The following is a 23,034-nucleotide window of genomic DNA, read 5'->3' as shown; positions in this document are numbered from 1 at the left end:
TTGTGTGCTTCATCCACTTTGAGAAAGGTCCAATCTGCATATCTTACTATCCTGCACTTTCTCATCCTAATGATGGATCATGTAGTGTGATCTGAAACGTTGATGATAAATAAACACACACAATCGAATCCAGAAAACTTAGTACTTTTCATCCACTCTATTAAGAGGAACAGACTTACCTTTAAGAAAGCGAAGAAGTTAGTTGTTGTACACAATGTCTTGCATATCACAGATTGCAAGACACACATGTACAAAGAGAACCCAATGACACGATGGGATGTAGAGCCAATGGGTCCATCTCAGGTTGACGAGGATGAGATTGCAGAAAAAAACAGATGTAGGGTTGGTTGGTGTTCCTTTGGCAGAACTTGAGCGTGAGCAGTCCAGTAGTTCGAGTGACCAGGAATTCAGCTTGGGGGATGATTAGAGGCTTCCCATCACTACATTTTGTCATTTTGACATGATTTTGTACTCATTTTCATATTGATAATGATTCATACCATGCATGATGCTACTCATTGTGATAATCTTTATGATACAATTGATATTTGATATAACTAATATAAATCCTATTTGCTGATAATTTGGATTTCTATTTGAATTTTGATTTTTGAATGTTACTATTTAGTATTAGGTATGTACTATACTACTATGTTACTATGTTGAATGTTCAATAGTTCTAGTTCGTGTTGCAATTTTTCTATGTGCAAGTATTCAATTTGGTATGTTATACCGAAGCATCATTTCGTAACTACCATTTCATGTTCTGTATGTATCGTATGCAGCACCCCTGCCCTCTCCTCCCCCCCACCCCTGCCACTCCCCTGCCATCCGCAAATTGAGACCGTTTTTTTCCTGTCCCGGAAACTTCTCCCAGCACTCCCCCATGCTGGTGTTACACTGGTAGAAGCTGCCTCATCTACCCAGATTTTGGGCAAGATGTGTAACAATAATGACTAAATCAAACCCCATCATTGCAATCATGTTTCTTATGTGAGAAGAGACCACGATAACTACTGGGAATTTGGGACTGGAGACACCAATGAGGTTGATGGGCAGTGCCCCTTCATAAGATCCAAGGGTCGAGGCCTCACTGCCAACCCAAAATTAAGGTCTTCTAAAAGAACATAAACCTTCATGGCATACACCATTTTCACAATTATGGCATACACCATGTTCAACACTTGTTTACTTATAAAAATGTTTTAAAATATGAATTTCTGTTTAAAGTATTTGGGCAGTCTTTGGGTCCCCTCAAACAAACCCAATGGAGAACTGACCCAACACCTAGTATAGGACCTAGCTCTAGACCAATATTCAAAATATCAATTAGGTAGAATCACATAAAAAATATTAATATTAGGACTAAAGTTAAAAATATTAAAACTTTGGTTGTTGTGGGCTAGTGATCAGCACTTAATGAAATGAGTTTTTTAGATTGAATGTTTCTTGTAGCTTCTACTCACTTGTCTTTCAAGAAACTAAAGCTATTAATTTCACTGCGTTTCGTATAGATGGGGGAAAGAGTTGCATGTAATGTCCCTTTTGGGGATATTCATATTCTTTGCCCTAAAACCACAATTCCAATTAGGATCAGATATATAGAACATTTATGAATACAAATTTACCATTAGAAATGCCTTCTTTAAGAAAAAAACCTGGTCTAGGTCTTGCATACAATACTAGTTACTGGAAATTGACATTAACTCATAAGCCAAAATATGATATATCATACTAGTCATCAGTAAACAGTAAACACCATGGAATCCATAAACATCAATCATATTGAATTTGAAATAGGTCAATGCCTTCTTAAAGTAGGTTCCTATAATAGTCTCCTTAAGAGGTCACTGATATGTTTGCAAACCAGTCTTAAAATTGGTCCCCCTTGTACTACGAGAGCATAGAAGGGTGGGTTGCCTTTGCATCCCTCAGTTCGTCTTGGAGGCTGGCCGTTCTCGTTGTTCAAGCCCAAGAGCAAAGCAAGTCCATTCCACCTCTTGGCCCATGGGCATGGAAGGTTAGCCATCCAAAACTAAGGTGGCATACTTGATGGACCTCAAGCTCAAGGGCGCACTAAGCCTCTTGGCTTGCAAGCATAATATTTATCTCAGGATCACGTATTTGATGGGATCTCAAGCCCATGGGGACACTAAAACTAAGCCCCTTGACACATGAGCATCGAACATTGAACAACGATTAACATATATTGTTTTCATTAATATCTAGAACTCATATAAGATACTTTAGGAGACACAGAACTCAAACATCTTCTTTACAGTCAAGCTCAGCTAACAAAACAAAAACTAAACCTAGCTAGTCTTCTCGACAATCAGAAGACATTTGATACAAGGTTCACAGCATTTTTTCATTGCAAGTTGCAACAAAGGTTTTTCATCCGTCTCTATTCATAAACATTTCATTTTATTTTCTCCTAAGTTTCCAGGAGCTATTATCAGCCATATCGTTTATCATTCAGGTTAATAGTCTCTTTTCATTATCAGTTGTAACCATTTCCTGCCTGACAGTTGACGAAAATCCAAAAGATCATATATTAAGAGAATGCCACACCTCCCAAATGTGGAGAAAGGTCATGAATCATTTTCTGATATAGTCACCCCAAGTTTTTGTCACTTTCCTCAGGCAATAGTCACATTTCGTTAAGGATTAGAAATGAATAATAATTGGGAGATCAATGCTAACATTTTGATAATGACAATAAAAACTAAACAAACCTAACCCTTTGAAGTACAAAAGCAGAACCCATAAATTTGTGTAGAAGACTTGACATTTCTTATGTGAAAGCAGAAAAGTATAGAAAACAAGATTTCCTCTCAAAAATAGCAAAATGTATTGGATTGCCATAGGTGGACAATTCATTCCTTTCATAATTTGCAGCTAAATTTCAATAATTTGGTTAACTGCATAATATCCACAACAATGACTTAACATTAAGGTGGAAGAAGCAGTTGTATGATTATTGAAACTGCAAATCATTTTGAATGCGAGAAATTTCACAAATTAATCAATGAGAGATGTGCTCTGAATCACACAAACAGATTCAAATTTCATGTAGCTGCAAACCTTCAAAAGGAAAAATCAAGACAATTGGATAAAAAAAAGCATCAAAATAAGAATTAAAAACCTCTAAAAGTGAAAAGGTCACTCGCAAAGTGTTGACAAATATTTTGACTTCTTGAGCAGTCATCTTTCGTCGCTCCTGTGAAAAACAGTCCAATGGAAGGGAATAGATAAGGGTTAACTATTGGACTTTAAAAACCTGAATAATGATAGATACAAATAAATTAAAGAACATGTTTAGTTTCTAATTTTCCATAATTGACAAAAGAATTCTAATCATTGTTAGAACTTAGACTTGCCTTTTCTGTGTCTTACTCTTAACATATTAACAAACGCATAAGCAATAAACAAACATAAATTTGCGGTCAATACCAAACGGAGGAAAGAACAAGGAAATAGGATAGAAAGTTAGAAACCTATTTTAACACAATTTCCATTTTTGGAGACATCCTATTGAAAATAGAATATTTGCAAATGAAACAATATCTTGGCACTCTTTTGAGACCTGGAAAAGCCTAGAAACTAAACATAAGGATTGGATATACATTATTTATAGGACGGGATCATTACGTAACTGAAGCCATAGATACAAAATGTAAATTGATTAGAAATGCAAACACCACGAACATCTACAAATTGTCTAATACTCATCCATTTGTTTATAGATGCATTGCATCTCAATATCTGAAAATACTCAGATTGGTATGCTTACATAAGTAAAATAAATCATCCCAAACATAGTTTTGGGTTATGTGAAAACTGAAAAGCCATTCCCATGATCATCTTACTTCGAGAATTTCTTTCGTGTTATCAACCTCAACCTACCATATTGCTTGAAATCTTGAAATTAAGATTATCAACTTTGAAAAAAAATTGAACTTTTGATCTAGAAGACCATATACATGGACCAAGATAATGTTACGAATTATCATGCCTAATCTATTAAGAGATTACAAATATAAGACACAGCATATTTAATTAATCGAGAGGCTTTGTACCCAACTTTATGCCCTATGGAGATTTTTCAAGGATGCACCAGCGTATCATTAGGAGTCAATATAAGGATTAAAAGATCCCTAAATTTATCATCTAACCTTGTATAAAGAGGCAAAGGCAAATAAGAGAAAATTATCAAGGGAAAGCATTAACTAGAAGAGGAACGTAATCCACACTGCAAAAATGCTATAATTATTGGTTAGTTTTCCCAGTCATTGTTTTGCAAGCTACTTATGAGACATTTTTTCACATTATTGACATTCTCTCACATATTAACTTCAAAAATGATGATCTATTGCATCCCTAGAAAAATCCCCAAGGACTCAAACAATAGATCCTTCTCCTGACCATTACTACTGATGTCATTGGATTCGGTTGAACTCCCTTCAAACTCTTATGTTTAAATCCCACATTTTGACTGTGCAAATTCATCATGGTGTTTGAAGCTTTCTAAGTTTCTTCTATATTCTCCCATGTTATTTCTCATTTGACCAATTTTATGAGGTTCAAGTAGAAAAGGGAAGAGGGTAAAATATGGGATTTTTGAAGGTCAAACCTGTCTATGAACGTGTTATGAAATTACAAAGGATTTTATAGGTAGAAAATGATGAACAGAACTTCTTTCATAAAAAATCTTAGATTTCACTGTCATATCATTCTTCTTCTCTTGCCTTACATTTTTCTGTCTAAATCTTTGTTGTAATCTGATTCATCCAATTCTGTGATATAAAATATCAACTTGAGAATCTGAAAAGATGGATTTTCCTTTCTTATTAACTGGTATCACATTTGAAGAATCTTGATTGGACCCCACAAAAATTCCTTTCCATCACCATTACAAACCCCCAAAACCTGATTGTACTTTTTACACATTCGATTTCTTACATATCATTGACGCAGAGATCTCCATTGTAGTTTTTGAGGATTGTTTTCAGGGATAAGATCATTATTTTAAAGTGTATGAAATAAGGCCAAGAATAAATGACCTCCAAGGAAGAGCCTGTGCTCTTAGTTACAACATACTATATTTATAAGACTATCTAAGTCATCAGTGTGTTCTTTGCATCCAAGTCCAAAGAGGCTTGCTGAATCCAAGTCAGGTATTTTTGTCCATATAGAAACTACTTAGGTATCATCATTGAAGACTGCTTTTGAGAATCAATGATCTATAAGCTAGGATGGCTATGCCACACAAACAGTCACTGATAAACATAACTAGGTTTACAAAGTGGAAGGAGAATCACTGCAATATTTAAGCAAACAGAACATAAAACAAGACATTATGAGAGATTTGGACAACATAACCATGAGACCAAGATACCTTGGAAAAAAACCCATTGTGAGTCAAAACTACAGCTAAAATGTGAGTATACTTGTTGGAATTATAGATGAAGTAACTGAGAGGAGGGGGGGGGGTGGTGAATCAGTTACCACAAAAACAAATCTTGATCCCTTAGATGTCTTAAATAACTAGTTACTGCTGTCACTCGGTAAACACTTTACAAAAATGCTGTAACTCGGTAGATTAACTGGTTAATGATTTTTAAGCATTCATAATTGTTAGCATGCATGCAACAGTAAATAACATGAACACAAGAGACACCATATTTAATGTGGAAACCCAATATGAGAAAAACCACCAAGTAACTAGCTACCAATTTTCACTCTTCTGAAGTGAGCCCTGTTAGGAGCCAACCCTGTTAAAGGTTACAATACACACTGTTAGGCGTGACCCTGTTAGAGGATTTAATCACCTTGTTAGGAGTGGCCTTGCTAGAGGTCTTTAGAACAATTCAACTGAACTGTCACCTTGTTAGAGGATTTAAAAAATGACTGTTAAACCAACTCTGTTAAGAGATTTTGAAATCATTGCTACAATGGTTAGAAAGTAACAATGAATTGACCTGAATATGATGCAAGTGAATTTGCTAATTACAGATCTCTATTCTGCACCATTAGATCCTCTTCGATCAAATATAGCTTTGCTGCTCCTCAATGATTTCTGATCATCCTTCAAAATTCGCTCTCACAATAATCAGTCCTCCTTCACATTTTCATCACATCAAATCCACCACTCACTAAGAATTGGCAACTTGACCTCTTATATATATACCATTTAGATTATCAAGTCGACTCATTCACGCGTTACATTTACCAATAAACCATACATCAATCGGCTACAAATATTACATTAAACAAATAAACTTTATTCCACAAAACAATGAAATCCTTCATTGGCCGACCCTGCTCAGTAAGCACTACTTCCAGAAACAATTTCTTGAGTTAACCATCTCAACTCGGTTAATACTGCAAAATCTGCAAAATCCTTTGGCTACTAAGTGAACTCGGTACGAATTGAATTTCCTTCGCTGACCATGAGAGCTTGGTAAGAACTATTTTCTGCACTATTTTCCTTTGATGACCGAGTGAGCTCAGTAACAATTGAATTTTCTTTGCTAACCTTGAAAGCTCAGTAACAACTGTCTGCACAAGGTAAAGTCTGAGAATGCTTGGTAGACACTGTAAACCTTCTTTGCTACCCTTCTGAGCTCGGTGGACTCTGTCTTTTTCCTTGTTGACCGAGCTCGGTAGACTCTATTTGATGACTGATATGACATTTGTGTAACATAAAAGACAACACACAATTGAACAATTGTATTCAACAATACTCACTCGGTGCTCACAATGGCTCACAAGATGGATTCCACAGCCCATTGCCCATTAGCTCCAACCATTTGTCTAACTCTCTAAGAACCAAGCAAAAACTCCACAAGAACTCCACTCTCACAACTTCTACAATAGTCGTGAACACGAGACAATACAAGAGAGAATCTCAACCAAAAGAATTAAGACTCAAACATACCAAATTTGACAATTAAAATGTTAAAATCAAATAGACTCCCTTGCCTTCTGGAAGCTGAAGTGACCATTAAGGAAAAGTAGAAAATCTTGAGATCCGGAACATCATTAGACTCAAAAGACTAAGTGTGTTGAATTTTTTGTTTTCAGTCGAGAGGCATTTTCAAGTTCACTACTGCCACTAGGGGGGAAATCATTCATTTACCACAATAATGTGAATTTGTCTCAGTAGCTGAGGAATTCACCATGGTAATTATACAGTTTCTTGTACAAATCAGCAATTCACAAAAGTTGGAAAAGCTTTTTGGCCCCAAAAGCTCAAAGACTACAAAGATGAGTGTAGAAGAACCCTCAACTGAAACCACATGTACCATGTCAACTTGCACCACAATACAAATGCAATCCTTAGTGCAGATTTTCCTCCCAAGTCTCTAAAAGATACCACGAAAGTTTGCTTGAACATGGAGTAAAATTTTCAACCTAAACTTCCATGTTGCCACTCATCTTCACATGGAGATTCCAAATCTTGGAAAATTGTTTCCTGCCATGAAAATCATACAAAATAAAAGATTTTCCATTCTTGGTAACCCAGAATTTATTCCCTACTACACAAGACCATCTTATTACGAGGTATTTGGTAAATACTTGCTTGTTAATAACAGAGACCGAAAGGTCAATTTATACAAAAGAATGAGACGATGTTTCCTTAGGAAACGATCATAAAGAATAGAAAATTCTATTCCAGAGAAAGCAAAAAACGAAAGCAAACTAAAGCTAAAGATATTTACAAGATAACCATTAACTACTAATAGATGTCTTATCTATTATTTTAATACCCTCCCTTAATGGTTAATCTATCTAACACACCAAGCTGTCCTCGGAATTTGACAAACTTATCAGGACCAAGAGGCTTGGTGAGAATGTCTGCAGTCTGATCTGTGGTAGGAACATACTGCAGATCTATAGTCCCGTCTTCAACCAACTGTCGTATGTAATGACAATGAACATCCACATGCTTGGTTCGTTCATGGAAGACTGGATTCCATGCTAACTTGATAACGCCTTCGTTATCAACAAACAGAGTGGTCGGTCCTGCTGGTGACATCTGCATATCCCCAAGCATCCGACGAAGCCAGACAGCTTCACATCCTGCCTTAACAGTCCCTCTGTATTCAGCCTCTGTAAAAGAGAGAGAAACTGCCTACTACTTCTTGCTGGTCCATGTGACTACACCGGATCCCAAACTGAACACATATCCAGATGTTGACTTTTTATCATCAACAGAGCCTGCCCAATCTGAATCTATGAACCCACTGAGTTTAGGATTAGAACTCTGAGAACAGAAGTCCATAATCAGAAGTGCCCTTCACATAACGAAGCACACGCTTTGTTGCCATCCAATGATCAGCCTTAGGAGTTGTCATAAAGCGTGAAATATAGCTGACTGCGAAGTTGATATCAGGCCTAGTAGCAGATAGGTAGATGAGGCTGCCTACTAGTTGCCTATACGTAGTATCATCAATGGAAGGAGAATCAAACTTGGCTGATAACTTGAGACCTTTCTCCATAGGTGTAGATGCAGGTTTGCAATCCTGCATTCGGAATTTGTCTAACAAGGCCCTGGCATATTTGGACTGAGAGATGAATATACCAGAAGACTGTTGCCAAACTTCAACACCTAAGCAATAATGCATGAGCCCAAGGTCAGTCATATCAAAAGACTGGCATAAGTGTTGTTTGATTCCCTGAATCAAAGATGTCGAACTGCCAGTGATGATTAGATCATCCACATAGATAACCAGAAGGATGATGTCACTATCAGTAGTCTTGATGTACAGATTTGAGTCTGAAGAACTCCTCTTGAAGCCTTGATCACTGAGGTACGTATCAATCTTGATGTACCATGCCCGAGGGGCCTGCTTCAAACCATAGAGAGCTTTTACCAATCTGAGAACATGATGATCTTTACCAGCAACCTTGAAACCAGGAGGCTGCGTCATGTAGACCTCTTCATGGAGATCACCATTCAGGAAAGCACTCTTTACGTCCATCTGATGGACCTTCCAGCCAAACTGTGCTGCCATGGCTAGGACTAATCTGATGGTGCTCATCTTTGCAGTAGGAGCAAAGGTCTCCTCATAATCAATGCCCTGACACTGAGAAAAGCCCTTTGCCACTAAACGAGCTTTGTACTTATCCAAAGTACCATCTGATTTGTATTTGATTTTGTAGACCCATTTGCAGCTAATGGGTTTCTTCCCTGGGGGAAGACCAGAAAGGACCCAAGTGTTGTTCTTCAACAGGCTCTGGTGTTCAGATTGCATGGCTTGTTCCCACTCTGGAATTCCTTTAGCCTTGGAATATGTTTGAGGTTCAAACACACTGTGAATGTTGGCCATAAGAGCAAAGTTAACAGAATCTGTAGTTTTGCTCTTTTTTCGAGTAGTTCTCCCATCAATGAGCTCATCATCATGAAGATCAGCAAGTGTCTTAGCCCACCACTTAGGCCGGAGAGGAGAATGACCAACAGTAGTACTAGGAGATGCTTGATCAGCAGGATCCTCATCAGAAGAATCTGGATCAAACTCAGCTGAAGCATCTTCAAAACGAGGTGATCCTGCAGGAGAAGCCGGAGGTGTCTGTACAAGTATCACTGGCAGGACTGGAGCTGTAGGAGCTACTAGAGCCCTCCCATCAGGTGGACCTAATGGAAGCCGAACTCCCAAATCATGAACCTGCATAGGCTGGTCTGCTGGATCAGGAACAGCAGAAACAGGCATGAATGGTCCTCGCTGCTCATCAAAGACTACATCGCGGTTGTATATGAGACGAGATGTCTCAACATCAATAAGGCGGTAGGCTTTGTGAAGACTGCTATATCCAGCAAGCATCAGTTTTTGACTCTTGGCATCCAACTTGGTGCGTGAAGCATTAGGGATCCAAACAAAAGCAAGAGAGCCAAAAACCTTCAGGTGACTGATTTTGGGCTTGCGACCTGACCAGGCCTCTTCCGGAGTTTTACCTTTGACCGCCACTGTGGGTGACCGGTTCAACAGATAAACTGCAGTATTAACTGCTTCTGCCCAAAAACGCTTCGGAACATGTCTGTGTTCGAGCATGGAACGAGCCATCTCGGTGATTGTCCTGTTCCGACGTTCAACTACACTGTTTTGTTGTGGCGTGTAGGGTGTGGTGAACTGGCGTTGGATACCATGTGTATCCAAGAAGCTGGAGAAAACATTAGAACAAAATTCCCCCCCATTGTCTGATCTAAGAGTAATAACAGATTTCCCAGACTCTTTTTCAACTAAGGGTTTAAACTTCTGAAATACAGTAAATGCATCGGATTTCTTTTTAAGGAAATACACCCACATTTTTCTACTGAAATCATCTACAAACAACAGAAAATACCTGTACCCAAGAATAGGAGTGGCCATAGGGCCGCAGATATCAGCATGAACAAGCTGAAGTACTTGAGAAGCTCGCCAAGAATCGCCACTGGGGAAAGGTGTGCGATGTTGCTTCCCAGCCTGACATGCGTCACAAACTCCAAGGTGTTGGGTTTGAATCTCTGGCAAACCAAGAACAAGCTCATCCCGAGCAAGTTGTGAGAGATAATGCACATTTAAGTGCCCATATCGCTGATGCCAAAGTGTGCTGATGGAAGATCGCCGAGCAGCCATAGCTAAGTCCTGAGAATTACCAGAATCAGTACGTCTGAAAAGACCATGATCCTCAAGACCAACTGCAATAGTAGACTTAGTCGCCCGATCAGTGATGGTGCACTGATGTGAACTGAAGGTGACTGCCAAGTGTGGAGAATGTCGCAGCAACTGACTGATCGAGAGTAGATTTAGTTCCATCCCTGGAACGTAGTACACATCAAGGAATATGAGCTTCCTCCCAACAGACTGAATTTGAATGTTTCCTTTACCAACAACCGTGTACTCTTCTCCACCACCAAAGATAACAGAATCTGAATAAGGTTGGTAGTCAGTAAACCAGTCTCTGCGGTGAGTGAAATGTCGAGAGGCACTTGAATCAATGTACCAGGTAGATGACTGCACATGATCTGCGGGTCTTTTAGCCATGAAGGCGTAAAAGGCAGATTCCGCCTGCTCAGTGTGCTCTGCACTATTCGCTTTGGGTTGCGAACCTGATTGCTTAGACTGGGCAGCTAAGCGTTTCCGACATGCAACCTTCATGTGACCATACTTGTGGCAGTAGTTGCATTGAATGTTCTTCTTTTTGGTACCATCGGATGCTGGAGCAGAAGACTTCTGCTGAGATGGTTGTTGAAACTTGCCCTTATCCTTCTGAAAGGATTTCGCAGCAAAGGCTTGCTCAGTGGAGGTGGAATTGGAGCTGCTACCGAACTGTTGTTTCCATTGATCTTGCTAAAGCAGCAGGGTGCAGAGATCAGTGAACTTTAGATCAACACCAGTAGATGTGATGTTGAGAGTCTCGATAAAATGCTCATAGAAATTTGGTAAACTCCGAAGAGTGATTACCACAATATCCTCTTCCTCCATCTTGCGACCGATGGCAAGTAACTGATCACGGATTTCCTGAATCCGATTCAGGTGTGCCTGGAGCGAGGTGCGCTCATCCATGACAATAGAAAACAGGGTGTTTTTCAAAAAGAAGGCTCTGCTCTTGTCGGAAGTCTCATGAAGACCTTTGAGATGTGTCCAGATTTCGGCAGCTGTTTTGCCGGATGGAATCTGAGAAAGCTGGTCATCAGCTACGGATAGTTTGAGAAGCAGAGGTTTTTTTTTTTAGAAAGCAAGAATCACAAAATAATTTCGAAAATTAGCGTTGATAATTTCGGAAAAGAAATTATAATTTTCGAAAAAATTAAGAAACAGGGTCTGATACCATATTACGAGGTAATTGGTAAATACTTGCTTGTCAATAACAGAGACCGAAAGGTCAATTTATACAAAAGAATGAGATGATGTTTCCTTAGGAAACGATCGTAAAGAATAGAAACATTCTATTCCAGAGAAAGCAAAAAACGAAAGCAAACTAAAGCTAAAGATACTTACAAGATAACCATTAACTAATAATAGACGTCTTATCTATTATTGTAATACATCTTTTGGTTGTACTAGGGGCTGTAAAAGACAACAAATATCTGTAAGACCAGCATCTAGCACAATCTCATCATATATAGAACCAATAGTAAACTCAATCTACATTGCTTATCAAGTAACATTTGTGTGCTTCCTTTCATCCAATGCAAACCATAGAGCTCAAGGTGTTGGAAAGTTTGCAAACCAAGTCTATCCACTAAACTTTGTATTTGTTTCAATTATGCTACCCAAAATTGATATCTTGATAGTGTTTTCAGTTATTTCTAGGGAATTGAGTAGAATATAAAATAAGGGGCAATGGTCAACTAAAACCTTGAGTACCTTTAGATCAGCACCTGCACAAAATACTTTAGGAAGAGCACTGCACACGATTACTGCACGCGCAGAAATATCCTCATTCAGGGTCTCAAGGATGCATTGCAAACATTTGACTGAATCATTCCCTAGAGCATTCATGGCTGCAGGCCTATCCAAAGTCACCTCAATGATCCCTACCACATATCAATTAAGTTCAAAAGATCATTAATATAATAATCGGCAGCAACACAATTTAATTTGCATAAACAAAATAAAATACACTTTGGACAACACTGCTCCAAATTTTATTAATAAGCTTTCTTTTCGCAATGTTTTCCAAGTTTTATCAATTCAAGAGAACAAGTTGACCCCATGATTTGGCATGCAAGACAATTATGAGTCCAACCAAGGACTGTGAATGAACACATTATATATAGGAGACTCAATAAAATTTGATATATATGATATGATCTTCAGGATTCAATTATAAATGTTTGAGTAGTTTTTCACAAGAACACATCTCATAATCATTTCTAGTCTCCTTCGCACTCACTGTATGCAATTGATGGTCACAGGGGTGAAGCATTGAAAATTTCTGCGTGACAGCCATCTTGGTGGTACTCTAGCTCAACCATGCTTAACCATGAAATTTGCTTCACAATTAAATCCACACTCCATTATTATGGTGGGTTTCTTTGAGGGGACAACTCCATAGTTAGGTGTGCTAGTGCTAGTGCTTCACCCCTATCCTTTGGCTGATCATTAAAAGTATCCTTTGCACTGACTTCGTCCTGTTGATGGTCACAAGGCTCAAGCATTGGAGCTTTCTGAGTGATCCACCATCCTGGTAGTACTCCAGCACAACCATGGAGTGTAACTCACAATTTAACCCACACTTCATTATTACGGGTTTATTTGAGGGGAAAATTCCATAGTTAAGTGTGTTAGTGCTAGTGATTCACCAATCCTAGTGCTTTGTCCCTGTCAGCATTATCTGAATCCAAAAAAAGTAAAGTGGACCATTCATAATCATGAGATGTGTTCTTGTAAATAACTACTCATGAAATATAGGTTAACACAGATTGACTTAAAACCATGCAGCCAAAATGCAAAAATCATACTACAGAATTTGATTCACTGCAAAAACATCACTTGTATTGAAAACTGATGTGATAGCTCATAATCAGAAAGACAACTGTAAGTGTTGATTCTAAGTTTATAGTCTGTGATAAGATCTAAGTTGATATTTTTGCCATTAGATAAATTTCTAGAATATCCCATTACTGCTCAAATCATATGAATTGTCACATGTATAAAGAGAATAAGACAGATGATTATGTAACAATTACTAATCTATACATAGCAAATGGGAGCAAAATTAGAAGTAAGTTTAATTATAGCTCAAACAAAAATAATAATTAAATATGCAGTAAAGATTCTTGATGAACAACACAAACATATGCATTCGTATTTAATTATCAATAGAAGGAAAAGATGTTGGCTTCCCTTAAGAAAAAGAAAATATCAACAATGTAGAATCAAATTGATATCTCTATAAAATATTAGAAACTTCTAGAGTTAATCTTTAGAGCCCAGGTAAGTTTGCACATAATGAATTATAAAATATCAATTCAATGATATTACCAAAAAGGTTATCACAAGGGAGCTAATTGTCATAGGACAAATAAAAATTGTTATTTTTCCACGTGTGCTTTACAGTTGAACAAAGAATGATTTAAAATCACTCTTGGCAACATCCTTGAATGATAGTTTCTAATATAATTTCCCAAATATATGATTCAACTATCTCAGTCTTTTTGTTAGCATATGAGAATTGGGGCTTTCTTCATAATGGAAAATAGAAAAAATTGTGTTTTTAAATTTTTCATAATATGAAAATTATGTAAATCATCCTGAAGTTATAGCTTTTCTTTTCATTTGTTTATTTGTGGAATTGGAACACTATCTTGAAGATGACCTGAATAGTCACTTGATGTTGTTAAATATGTGACTGCATCTGATTTTAAAGTGATGAATACATTTTCAGGTTTATACTTCTGCTTTTTTAAATTTTTGTTTCCCATTCTATCCATTGATGGCCTGACACTCAAATCAAAGCACAGATTCTTCATTTATCCATACTCCATTTTTGCTACAAAATAGTCCTCCAGTTTCGTGTTTCATGTTTTTTTTTTTGTAATGTCCCTTTTATCTAAATTGAGACATTACTTGAATTTCCACAACTCTATAATTATAACTCAATTTGATGATGATAAACTGCTTTATTTTGATACTTAATTCCAAATGCATATACTAAATACAATGAGAATGAATATTAATTCCAGGTGCACATGCTAAATATAATGGAAATGGATATTAATTCCAAATGCATATGCTTCGAATCAATTATTATGATTACACAACAATAATCACAGATGAGCTTTACTGATATTGCAATGAAATATATGCTTGGTAATCTCAAATGCTGTCTCTGATATATGCAATTTATCCATGCTGATATACAGGTTGTCTGATATAATGGCAGCCGTCTCTAATGCAGAGATTATTTGCTACAATAATAAATGGATATTGCACAGGCAGTGTCTGATCAATCTTTATCTCTATGCACTGACAATTAAGACATCTGTGATATATCTGTAAATGATTGTGCTTCTGGAATGATGTCATCTCTGCTATATATATATATATATATATATATGCTTGCACCTTCAATTGCTTCTAGAAATCAGTTGCTCTAAACAGAGTGATCCACAAGGGACAATTACATTTTATACTCTCAAATCTACATTCAATCATCTTTGAGTGATCGATCCCAACCTCTTTATGTACCTTGAATTACAGAATGGTTGCATTTATTAGAAATCAAAAGTCATGTCGAAGTCATGTCGGTTCATTACTTTATATACATCTGCCAAAGATCGCATCTCTTCATAAGAGTAACCAATGTGCGTATGTTGTTAATTAATGATAGTCATTGGTCTTCTAATCATATCTATTTGTTAATCACATCCTTTCTATATCATATCAATGATAACTCTCCTTAATTATGGTGATGGTAATTACCGCTTTCACCATCCTTCATCGACACAGGTAATTATAATATTATTTAATATCCTGTACATTGGTTAGTGATATCTTCCCTTATAGACTCTTAGTCCATCATGAAATGCAGCGATACTCCATCCATAGTATTGTACCTCTTGGAGACGTAGATATTAGCCGCTTATTAAGAGTCTTTTATCGATGTACAAGAATATCGATGCCAATCTATGATTGTATCAATATTCTTATTCATCATTTGACTAGTCTCCTCCAAGTCTAGTCTTGGTCAGCGATGATATCCATGACTCGCCCGCTAATATCTGTTTCTAGACAAATGCTCTAGGCATGATACAATGTCAATAGTCTCAACATCAGTAGTCTTCATGACTCAATAGTTTCATTCATGCCTTAGTCGCTTAGACAAGAATTTTAGAAATAGTGTCTCTTTGTTAGCCGACATGATCCTTTAACTAAGATAGCTATATCATCTAGTCAATAATATCGTAGCCACCATTGATTGCGGTTTTGACATAATAATATAAAGAAACCATGTATAGATGTGATGAGTCAATGTCATCTTCCAACGTTGATATCATAATCATTATTAACATAATGGCAGCACATTATGGTCTTCAGAATAAACACATTAAGTCATTGATAACTCATTCAAAGAATGTAAGCTCTTCCTTTATGGTCAGATCATTCAATCAAACATATTAAATCTTATGTTGTTCTGAATGTCCTCGGGACATTACAGGCTGCCCATCTTGGAAAATGCTTGCCCAATAGCATTCTTATATTGATGTGACGATTCCTGAATCCCAAGGGAAAATGTGGAAGAATTCTGCAGATATCTGTAACTCCACCTGGATGTCATTGAACTCCTCATGCAATTTACTAGTCATGTAGACTTCTGGATCCCAATTTAAAAAATTGAATTCTAATTCATTCATATGAGTGTATCCTTATGCTGTTATTGTTTCATCCTGAATTTGAAAAGCTGAGTCTCACGCCATATCCCTATGTAGTCCTCTAGGGCTATATCATCTTGATGACTTCCTTTCAACCAATCTAATGACATTGATCTCATAGGCTGACTATAATGGGTTCTTTGCTTTCATGTTTTTCTTCTTTTGGAAGGAAGGTAGGGAGCATTGGTCTAAATTTAAGAGATGATGTTTTGAATATTCATCCTTTCTCTTTTTTCTCCTTGTTTTCTGTGATTGTTTTTGGATGGTATTCGCAGTACCAATAATTGATCTAATTTCTTCTGTGTTTCTTGACTATGCATTGAAGCACGTGCTTGCAGAATTCTCATATTTTCTCATATTTTGAAGTTTCTTATTAAACTAATTCCTCAAACACTTCCGCTTTCTACTAATCTAAATGTTCATCCTACAAGCTGGGAGGTTCTTATCTCTGATACCAATTTGTACTGTCCCTTTCAATCTAAATTGAGACACTACTTGAATTTCCACAATTGTATAACTCTAACTCAATTTGAAGATGATAAAATGCTTTATTTTGATATTTAATTCCAAATGCAAATGCTAAGTACAATGCGAATGAATATCAATTCCAAATGCATATGCTAAATACAATGGAAATAGTATTAATTCCACTGCATACACTTCCAATCAATTAGAATTATCACGTAACAATAGTCATAGACGAGTTGGATCTTGTATTGCAATGAAATATATCCTTGGTAACTATTGGCTATTTTTGCCCCCATTCAGCCCATCATTGATAACCAGTCTAAGAGATCTTCAATGGGCTGGATTCTTTGCAGTGGGTTAACACACTCAGTTGGCAGTTAACATTTTGTGTTGGCTTGGTTCCTTCTTTTGCCAAGTAACAGTTTTGTTTTGGTGACAAGTGCCCGTTTCCTTACTTTGCTGAATTGGCTCAATTTGTTCTTTGACCGAGTTGGCTCGGTCTCTTCTTTGACCAAGTAAACTCGGTTTCTTCTTTTGCCGAGTTGCATGTCATCCACGTTTCACATTTTCACATTACTACTTTTTGCCTTTTGCGAAGATGCGACAACCGTTAGATTTAATCTCATCTTGGGGATCTCTTTACTGCATCTCAGTCATCCATTTGAAATGAAAGGATCTACATCGATGGTTGTGTTTTAATCATTCGTTGGGGAGATTTTTGCAGCATCTCGGCCATCCATTTCAAATCATAGATCTTAATCGATGGTCCACCCTTCTTTTGGGCAAATTTGATCTTTTCCATGCAGATCAACTGTACAGGTGTATGCAAGTGGGTTAATGTGTGTATTATCCCATCCCGCACTTTTTGACAGCGGCACGAATTGACTTGTTGCGACCATGGCACATTACAAGGACTATCCATTTAATGCAGAATAGCTTCTTGAACCTTGTAATGCCAATGTTAATGCCTCTCCATGCTCATTTAATGTTTTATACGAAGGAATAATTGTCCTTTCAGCCGTTAGATGCATTCTTTGGCCTCTTTCTGTCACTTCCCCTTTCAGATTTCCATCCGATTCTTCATTTATTGTGTACTTTGTAACCTGAACTCCATTGTGGTTGGAGTTCGAACTCAAAGTTAGATCTGGTTTATGCCTGCACCCAATAAAGGCAAGTTTTGTAGTTATTCTCCGGATCTCTCTTTTCTGATTTTTTCTACAGAAATCTCTTTTGTAGATGTTATTGCCTTGTTTAATAGAAATCACTAAAAATGAATAGAAGAGGATCCAATCCTCTAAAAATGAGCTCGTTTCCTTCTTTTGTCGAGTTGGCTCGGTTTGTTCTTTGATCAAGTTAGCTTGGTCTCTTCTTTGACCGAGTAAACTCAATTTCTTCTTTTGCCGAGTTGCGTGTTATCCGCATTTCGCATTACTACTTTTTACTTTTTGCGAAGATGCAATAGCCGTTGGATTTAATCTCATCTTAGGGATCTCTTTGATGCATCTCGGTCGTCTGTTTGAAATGAAAGGATCTACATCGATGGTTGTGTTTTAATCATTCATTGGGGAGATTTTTGCAGCCTCTGGGCCGTCCATTTCAAATGAGAAATCTCAATCCATGGTCCACCTTTCTTCTGAGCAAATATGATCTTTTCCACGCGGGTCAACTGTATAGGTGTATGTGGGTGGGTTAATGTGCATGTTATCCCATCCTGTGTCTTTTGACAGCGGTGCGAATTGACTTGTTGCAGCCACAACACATTACAACGACTATCCATTTAATGCAGAATAGCTTCTTGAACCTTGTAACGCTAATGTCAATGCCTCTCCATGCTCATTTAATGTTTTATGCAAAGGAATGGTTGTCCTTTCAGCCATCAGATGCATTCTTTGGCCCCTTTCTGTCACTTCCAAGAATCAAATGGTAATGGAAATCAGATTTCCATCTAATTTTTCATTTATTGTGTACTCTGTAACCTCAACTCCATTGTGGATGAAGTTCGAACTCAAAGTTAGATCTGGGTTATGCCTGCACCCAATAAAGGCAAGTTTTGTAGTTATTCTCGGGATGTCTCTTTTCTGATTTTTTTTGCCTTGTTTAAAGTAAATTTGTGCAATCTGTTTTGCCTTGTTTGTTTGGATGTATCTTAATCATTTGTATCACTATGATTATGTTAATCTCATTCAGTAAATTTGTTAAGTGAACATCTGTGTTCCTTACCTGATTGTATTGTCTTCTAACTTTCATCTTGTGTTAAAGCCAAAGTAACAAGAATCGGAATCGGATAAAGCTGATAAGCTACAAGCGGTAGTATAGTTTGCGGTTTTCTTTTGAATTTAAGTGCAAATGATTGGAAGGAGTAGATCAAAAAGCTACTTTGGTGCATCACCATATTTCCCTTTCAGCATTTTAATTTCTGTTCTCCTTCTCCGTTTTCCTTCCAAGTCTTAGTTTAGGTGCATCCTAATTGTAAGGAAGCCGGCCTTCTCCGGAGATTCAAGCTCAGAGCGCAAGTCCCAAACTTGGAAGTTGTTTCCATGTTACACAAGGTCGCTTGAGGGCCGTACCTCAAGCAAGGGTGCAGACTTTTGTGTCAACAGTAACCTCAAATGCTGTCTCTGATATATGCAATTTATCCAAGCTGATTTACAGGTTGTCTGATATAATGGCAGTGTTATCTCTAATGCAGAAATTATATGGTACAATAATAAATGGATATTACACAGGCTGTTTCTGATCAATCTTTATCTCTATGAACTGACAATGAAGCCATCTCTCGTATATATATGTATATATATATAGATAGAGAGAGAGAGAGAGAGAGAGAGAGAGAGAGAGAGATATGCACCTTCAACTGCTTCAAGCAACCCGTTGCTCTAAATAGAGTGATCCACAAGGGACAATGATATTTTAAATTCTCATATCTATAATCAATCATCTTTGAGTGATTGATCCCAACCTCTTTATATACCTTGAATTACAGAATGGTTGCATTTATTAGAAATCAAAAGTAATGTCTGTTCATTGCTTTGTATACATCTGCCAAAGATTGCATTTCTTCAGAAGAGTAACCAATGCGCATATGTTGTAAATTGATGATAGTCATTGGTCTTCTAATCACATCTATTTGTTAATCACACCCTTTTTATATCATATCAATGATAACTCTCCTTAATAAATTACGGTCATGGTATTTACCAATTTCACCATCCTTCGTCTACACAGGTGATTCTAATATTATTTAATATCGTTCTGTACATTGTTTAGAGAAAACTTGCCCTTATCGATTCTTAGTCCACCTTGAAATGCAGCAATACTCCATCAATAGTATTGTATCTCTTGGAGACGTAGTTACTAACTGCTTATCGAAGAGACTTTTATCAATTTAACTTTTACAAGTATATTGATGCCAACCTATTGTAATGTCAGATTGGGACAGTAACAACTGCAAAATAATAAATCTTATCTAAATTATTCTAATCTATATTACATGTGCACATGTATTTATTACTTATCAATATATATATATAGACTTGAAAGGTCGTCAAATCTTTCTCTAATTTCTGAACTTGGAATAATTAACATTCGCAATGAATGTTCTCCGCCAATAATGCTTGGATCATGTCATGACATTCCTAACAAATGTCATCCACCAACTATTACTTGGATCATAAAGATTATATTAATTTAATATTCCAAATATCTATTATGATCTAAAACATTATATTAATTATTTATTCTATTGAAAATTAAATTGATATCTTATAACTTATTCATTACTCTTATAATATCATATCTTTAATTATCATTTTTTTTATTATAAATCATTTTTCTAATATAAATAAGATCAGAACTTATATATCTTTTATAAATTTCCACATTTAAATATGTTCATATATTATACATATGATAATATAAAGAAAATGTTACATGATAAATTCCTTTGACAAATAAACACAACTTTTCTAATTAATAAAACAAATTATCTTTACATTACATACCTCACATATTTTGCCCCCTATAATTTCGGGTTTCAATGCTACTTCCTTCATATTCGGTGATCCTTTATGACTCCATATTTCCCACCTTTATCTTATATAATACACTCCCCTTAGAATTTGCCCAAATGCTCATGATTTATATAATAATATTATGTTTTTCGAACATCAATGGTGACTGGTATTATAAGTGTTTGAATTTTCATGTAGACAATTTTGGACTGCTGATTGGACTTTTCCTTTTCTACTCTCCCCAAACCTATATTCTACCCCATTGAATATATATAATCATATTCTAAGGGCACGACTTAGGAATCGCCACCTTGTCGGCTATGTGGGTTCTCCACCTTTTCATATTAATCAATAATACTTTTAAGCAATGATTTTGATTAGTGTAGGACTTAGTTTATGATTCTGGTTATTTATGTAATATCAAGTTATTCAATTTAATAATAATTTTAGTTATTTTATTTAATTATTTAATTACTAATTAATATGGTTTGTATAATATATCTATGATTAATAATTTATCTATTTAATAATTGGTTAATGATGCTATTACACATTTAATCAATTGCTTATTTAATTTATCAAATGCTTATATAGGGATGTTCCTTAAGATTTTAATATAAGAGGGGGTATTACATCTATGATTGTATCAATATTCTTAATCACCGTTTCACTGGTCTCCTCCAAGTGTAGTCTTGGTCAGCAATGATATTGATGACTCACCCACTAACATCTGCTGTTGGACAAAGGCTTTAGGCACAATATGGTGTTGATAGTCTCAACATCAGTGGTCTTCATGACTCGATACTTTCATTCATGCCTTAATCGCTTGGACAAGTTTTCTGGAACCAATGTCTCATTGTTACCCGATGTGATCCCAACTAAGATGACTATAAACTCTAGTCAATATTATCCTACCCACTGTTAATTGAGGTTACATAATGATATAAAGAAGCTGTGTATAGAATTGATGAATCTTTTCCATTTTCCAGTGTCAATATTTTAATCATAATTAGTATTATGGCAACATGTTATGATCTTCAAAATAAACAAATTAAATCTTTGATAGCTCATTCGAACAATGTAAGCTCTTCCTTTAAGGTTCAGTTCATTTAATTAAACTAATTAAATCTTATATTATTATGAATTTGGGGACATTACATTTTTAATTCAAAAAGATAACACATTTTTACCAGCAACCAGGGTTTCAGAAACAGCTGTTCAGCACAGCAAGGTCAAAGGTTCAATCCATCAACTCATCCTTTCCCACAATACCCATGCCCTAGCATTTAACTGCATGTGCTGAAGCATGTTTTCAAGTTCATTTTCCATTACCCTTGTAAATTGTGTACCTGACATGTCCTCTGTGCACAATCAACCTATCATCTGTGTATTAACCATCTGACTATAAAAATTGTAACTTCTGCACTCAATTTAGTGAGTTCCCTATTGATATATGCACTCTGCCTTAAAACTGCATCCCTGCGAGAAATCCCAACTCAGTTCATGGCTCTTACAGCATGTCATTTGTGTAGTAGAGTGTTCTGGTTTGCAATTTTCAATTCATAGCTGCCACATTTATACAGAGTTTTGCAAATAATTGATAAGTTTTCCTTTCATTTTTTTCAGGGGAGCTGCAGTATTTTTCCTTCCAACTTTGAAAAATATTCAATTAAGTCATTTTAAATTTGTAGGAGGAAAATCCGAAAACTATTTTCATATATGAGTTTTCTATGATTTTTAAGTGTTGCAAAAATAAGTCATTTTAGTGCAAACAAAATTTTAAAATCAAAGCAAATTTTGCAAAAGTCCAAACAAATTGTACTGTTTGGTATATAGAGTGCCTCTGATTCAATTTCACAGGTCAAGCAATCACTATTGAACTCTTGCATCTTGCATCTAACATAATTGCAACCATAGATGAAAACTCACCAAGTTTTTTGTATAAATCTCAAGTATACCCAAGTCAAAATGTCAGGTGAGTTCGATGTCCAAAAACTCCTCGACAAGTTTTTGAAACAATCACAGTGACTATTCCTATAAAACTCACAAGTAGAGTCCTTAATTTGGTCTCTAAGGGGCACTGTCTATTTACCTCATCGGGGGCATTGCCCCCAAACCCCCACAAAGGGTGTTGTGCCTTGACCTTGTTAGGATTATTGCCCCCAGAATCCCACAAGAGTTGTTCCCCTTTGA

At 36.4% G+C, this 23,034-nt stretch overlaps 1 protein-coding gene across 4 annotated transcripts in view; it reads right to left on the bottom strand.

The window, feature by feature from the left end:
• The window catches only part of LOC149551061 (ATP-dependent caseinolytic (Clp) protease/crotonase family protein), a 70,539-nt gene that overhangs the window by 26,929 nt on the left and 20,576 nt on the right, over window positions 1–23,034 (bottom strand). For 2 of the 4 annotated variants that reach the window (XM_089786631.1, XM_089786633.1), the window contains 2 exons: window positions 12,354–12,523; window positions 3,146–3,220 (listed from right to left, as the gene is read on the bottom strand). In XM_089786631.1, coding sequence (XP_089642757.1) covers window positions 3,146–3,220; window positions 12,354–12,523 — 245 coding nt within the window. The remainder of the gene's footprint in view (window positions 1–3,145; window positions 3,221–12,353; window positions 12,524–23,034) is intronic. The other 2 variants (XM_089786632.1, XM_089786634.1) reach the window with 1 other exon arrangement.

Source organism: Cupressus sempervirens, chromosome 6, assembly GCF_028749045.1.
Source record: "Cupressus sempervirens isolate cs-2001-9-10 chromosome 6, ASM2874904v1, whole genome shotgun sequence".
In the NCBI taxonomy this organism is placed as follows: domain Eukaryota; kingdom Viridiplantae; phylum Streptophyta; class Pinopsida; order Cupressales; family Cupressaceae; genus Cupressus; species Cupressus sempervirens.
This window is presented reverse-complemented; position numbering and strand designations above follow the sequence as displayed.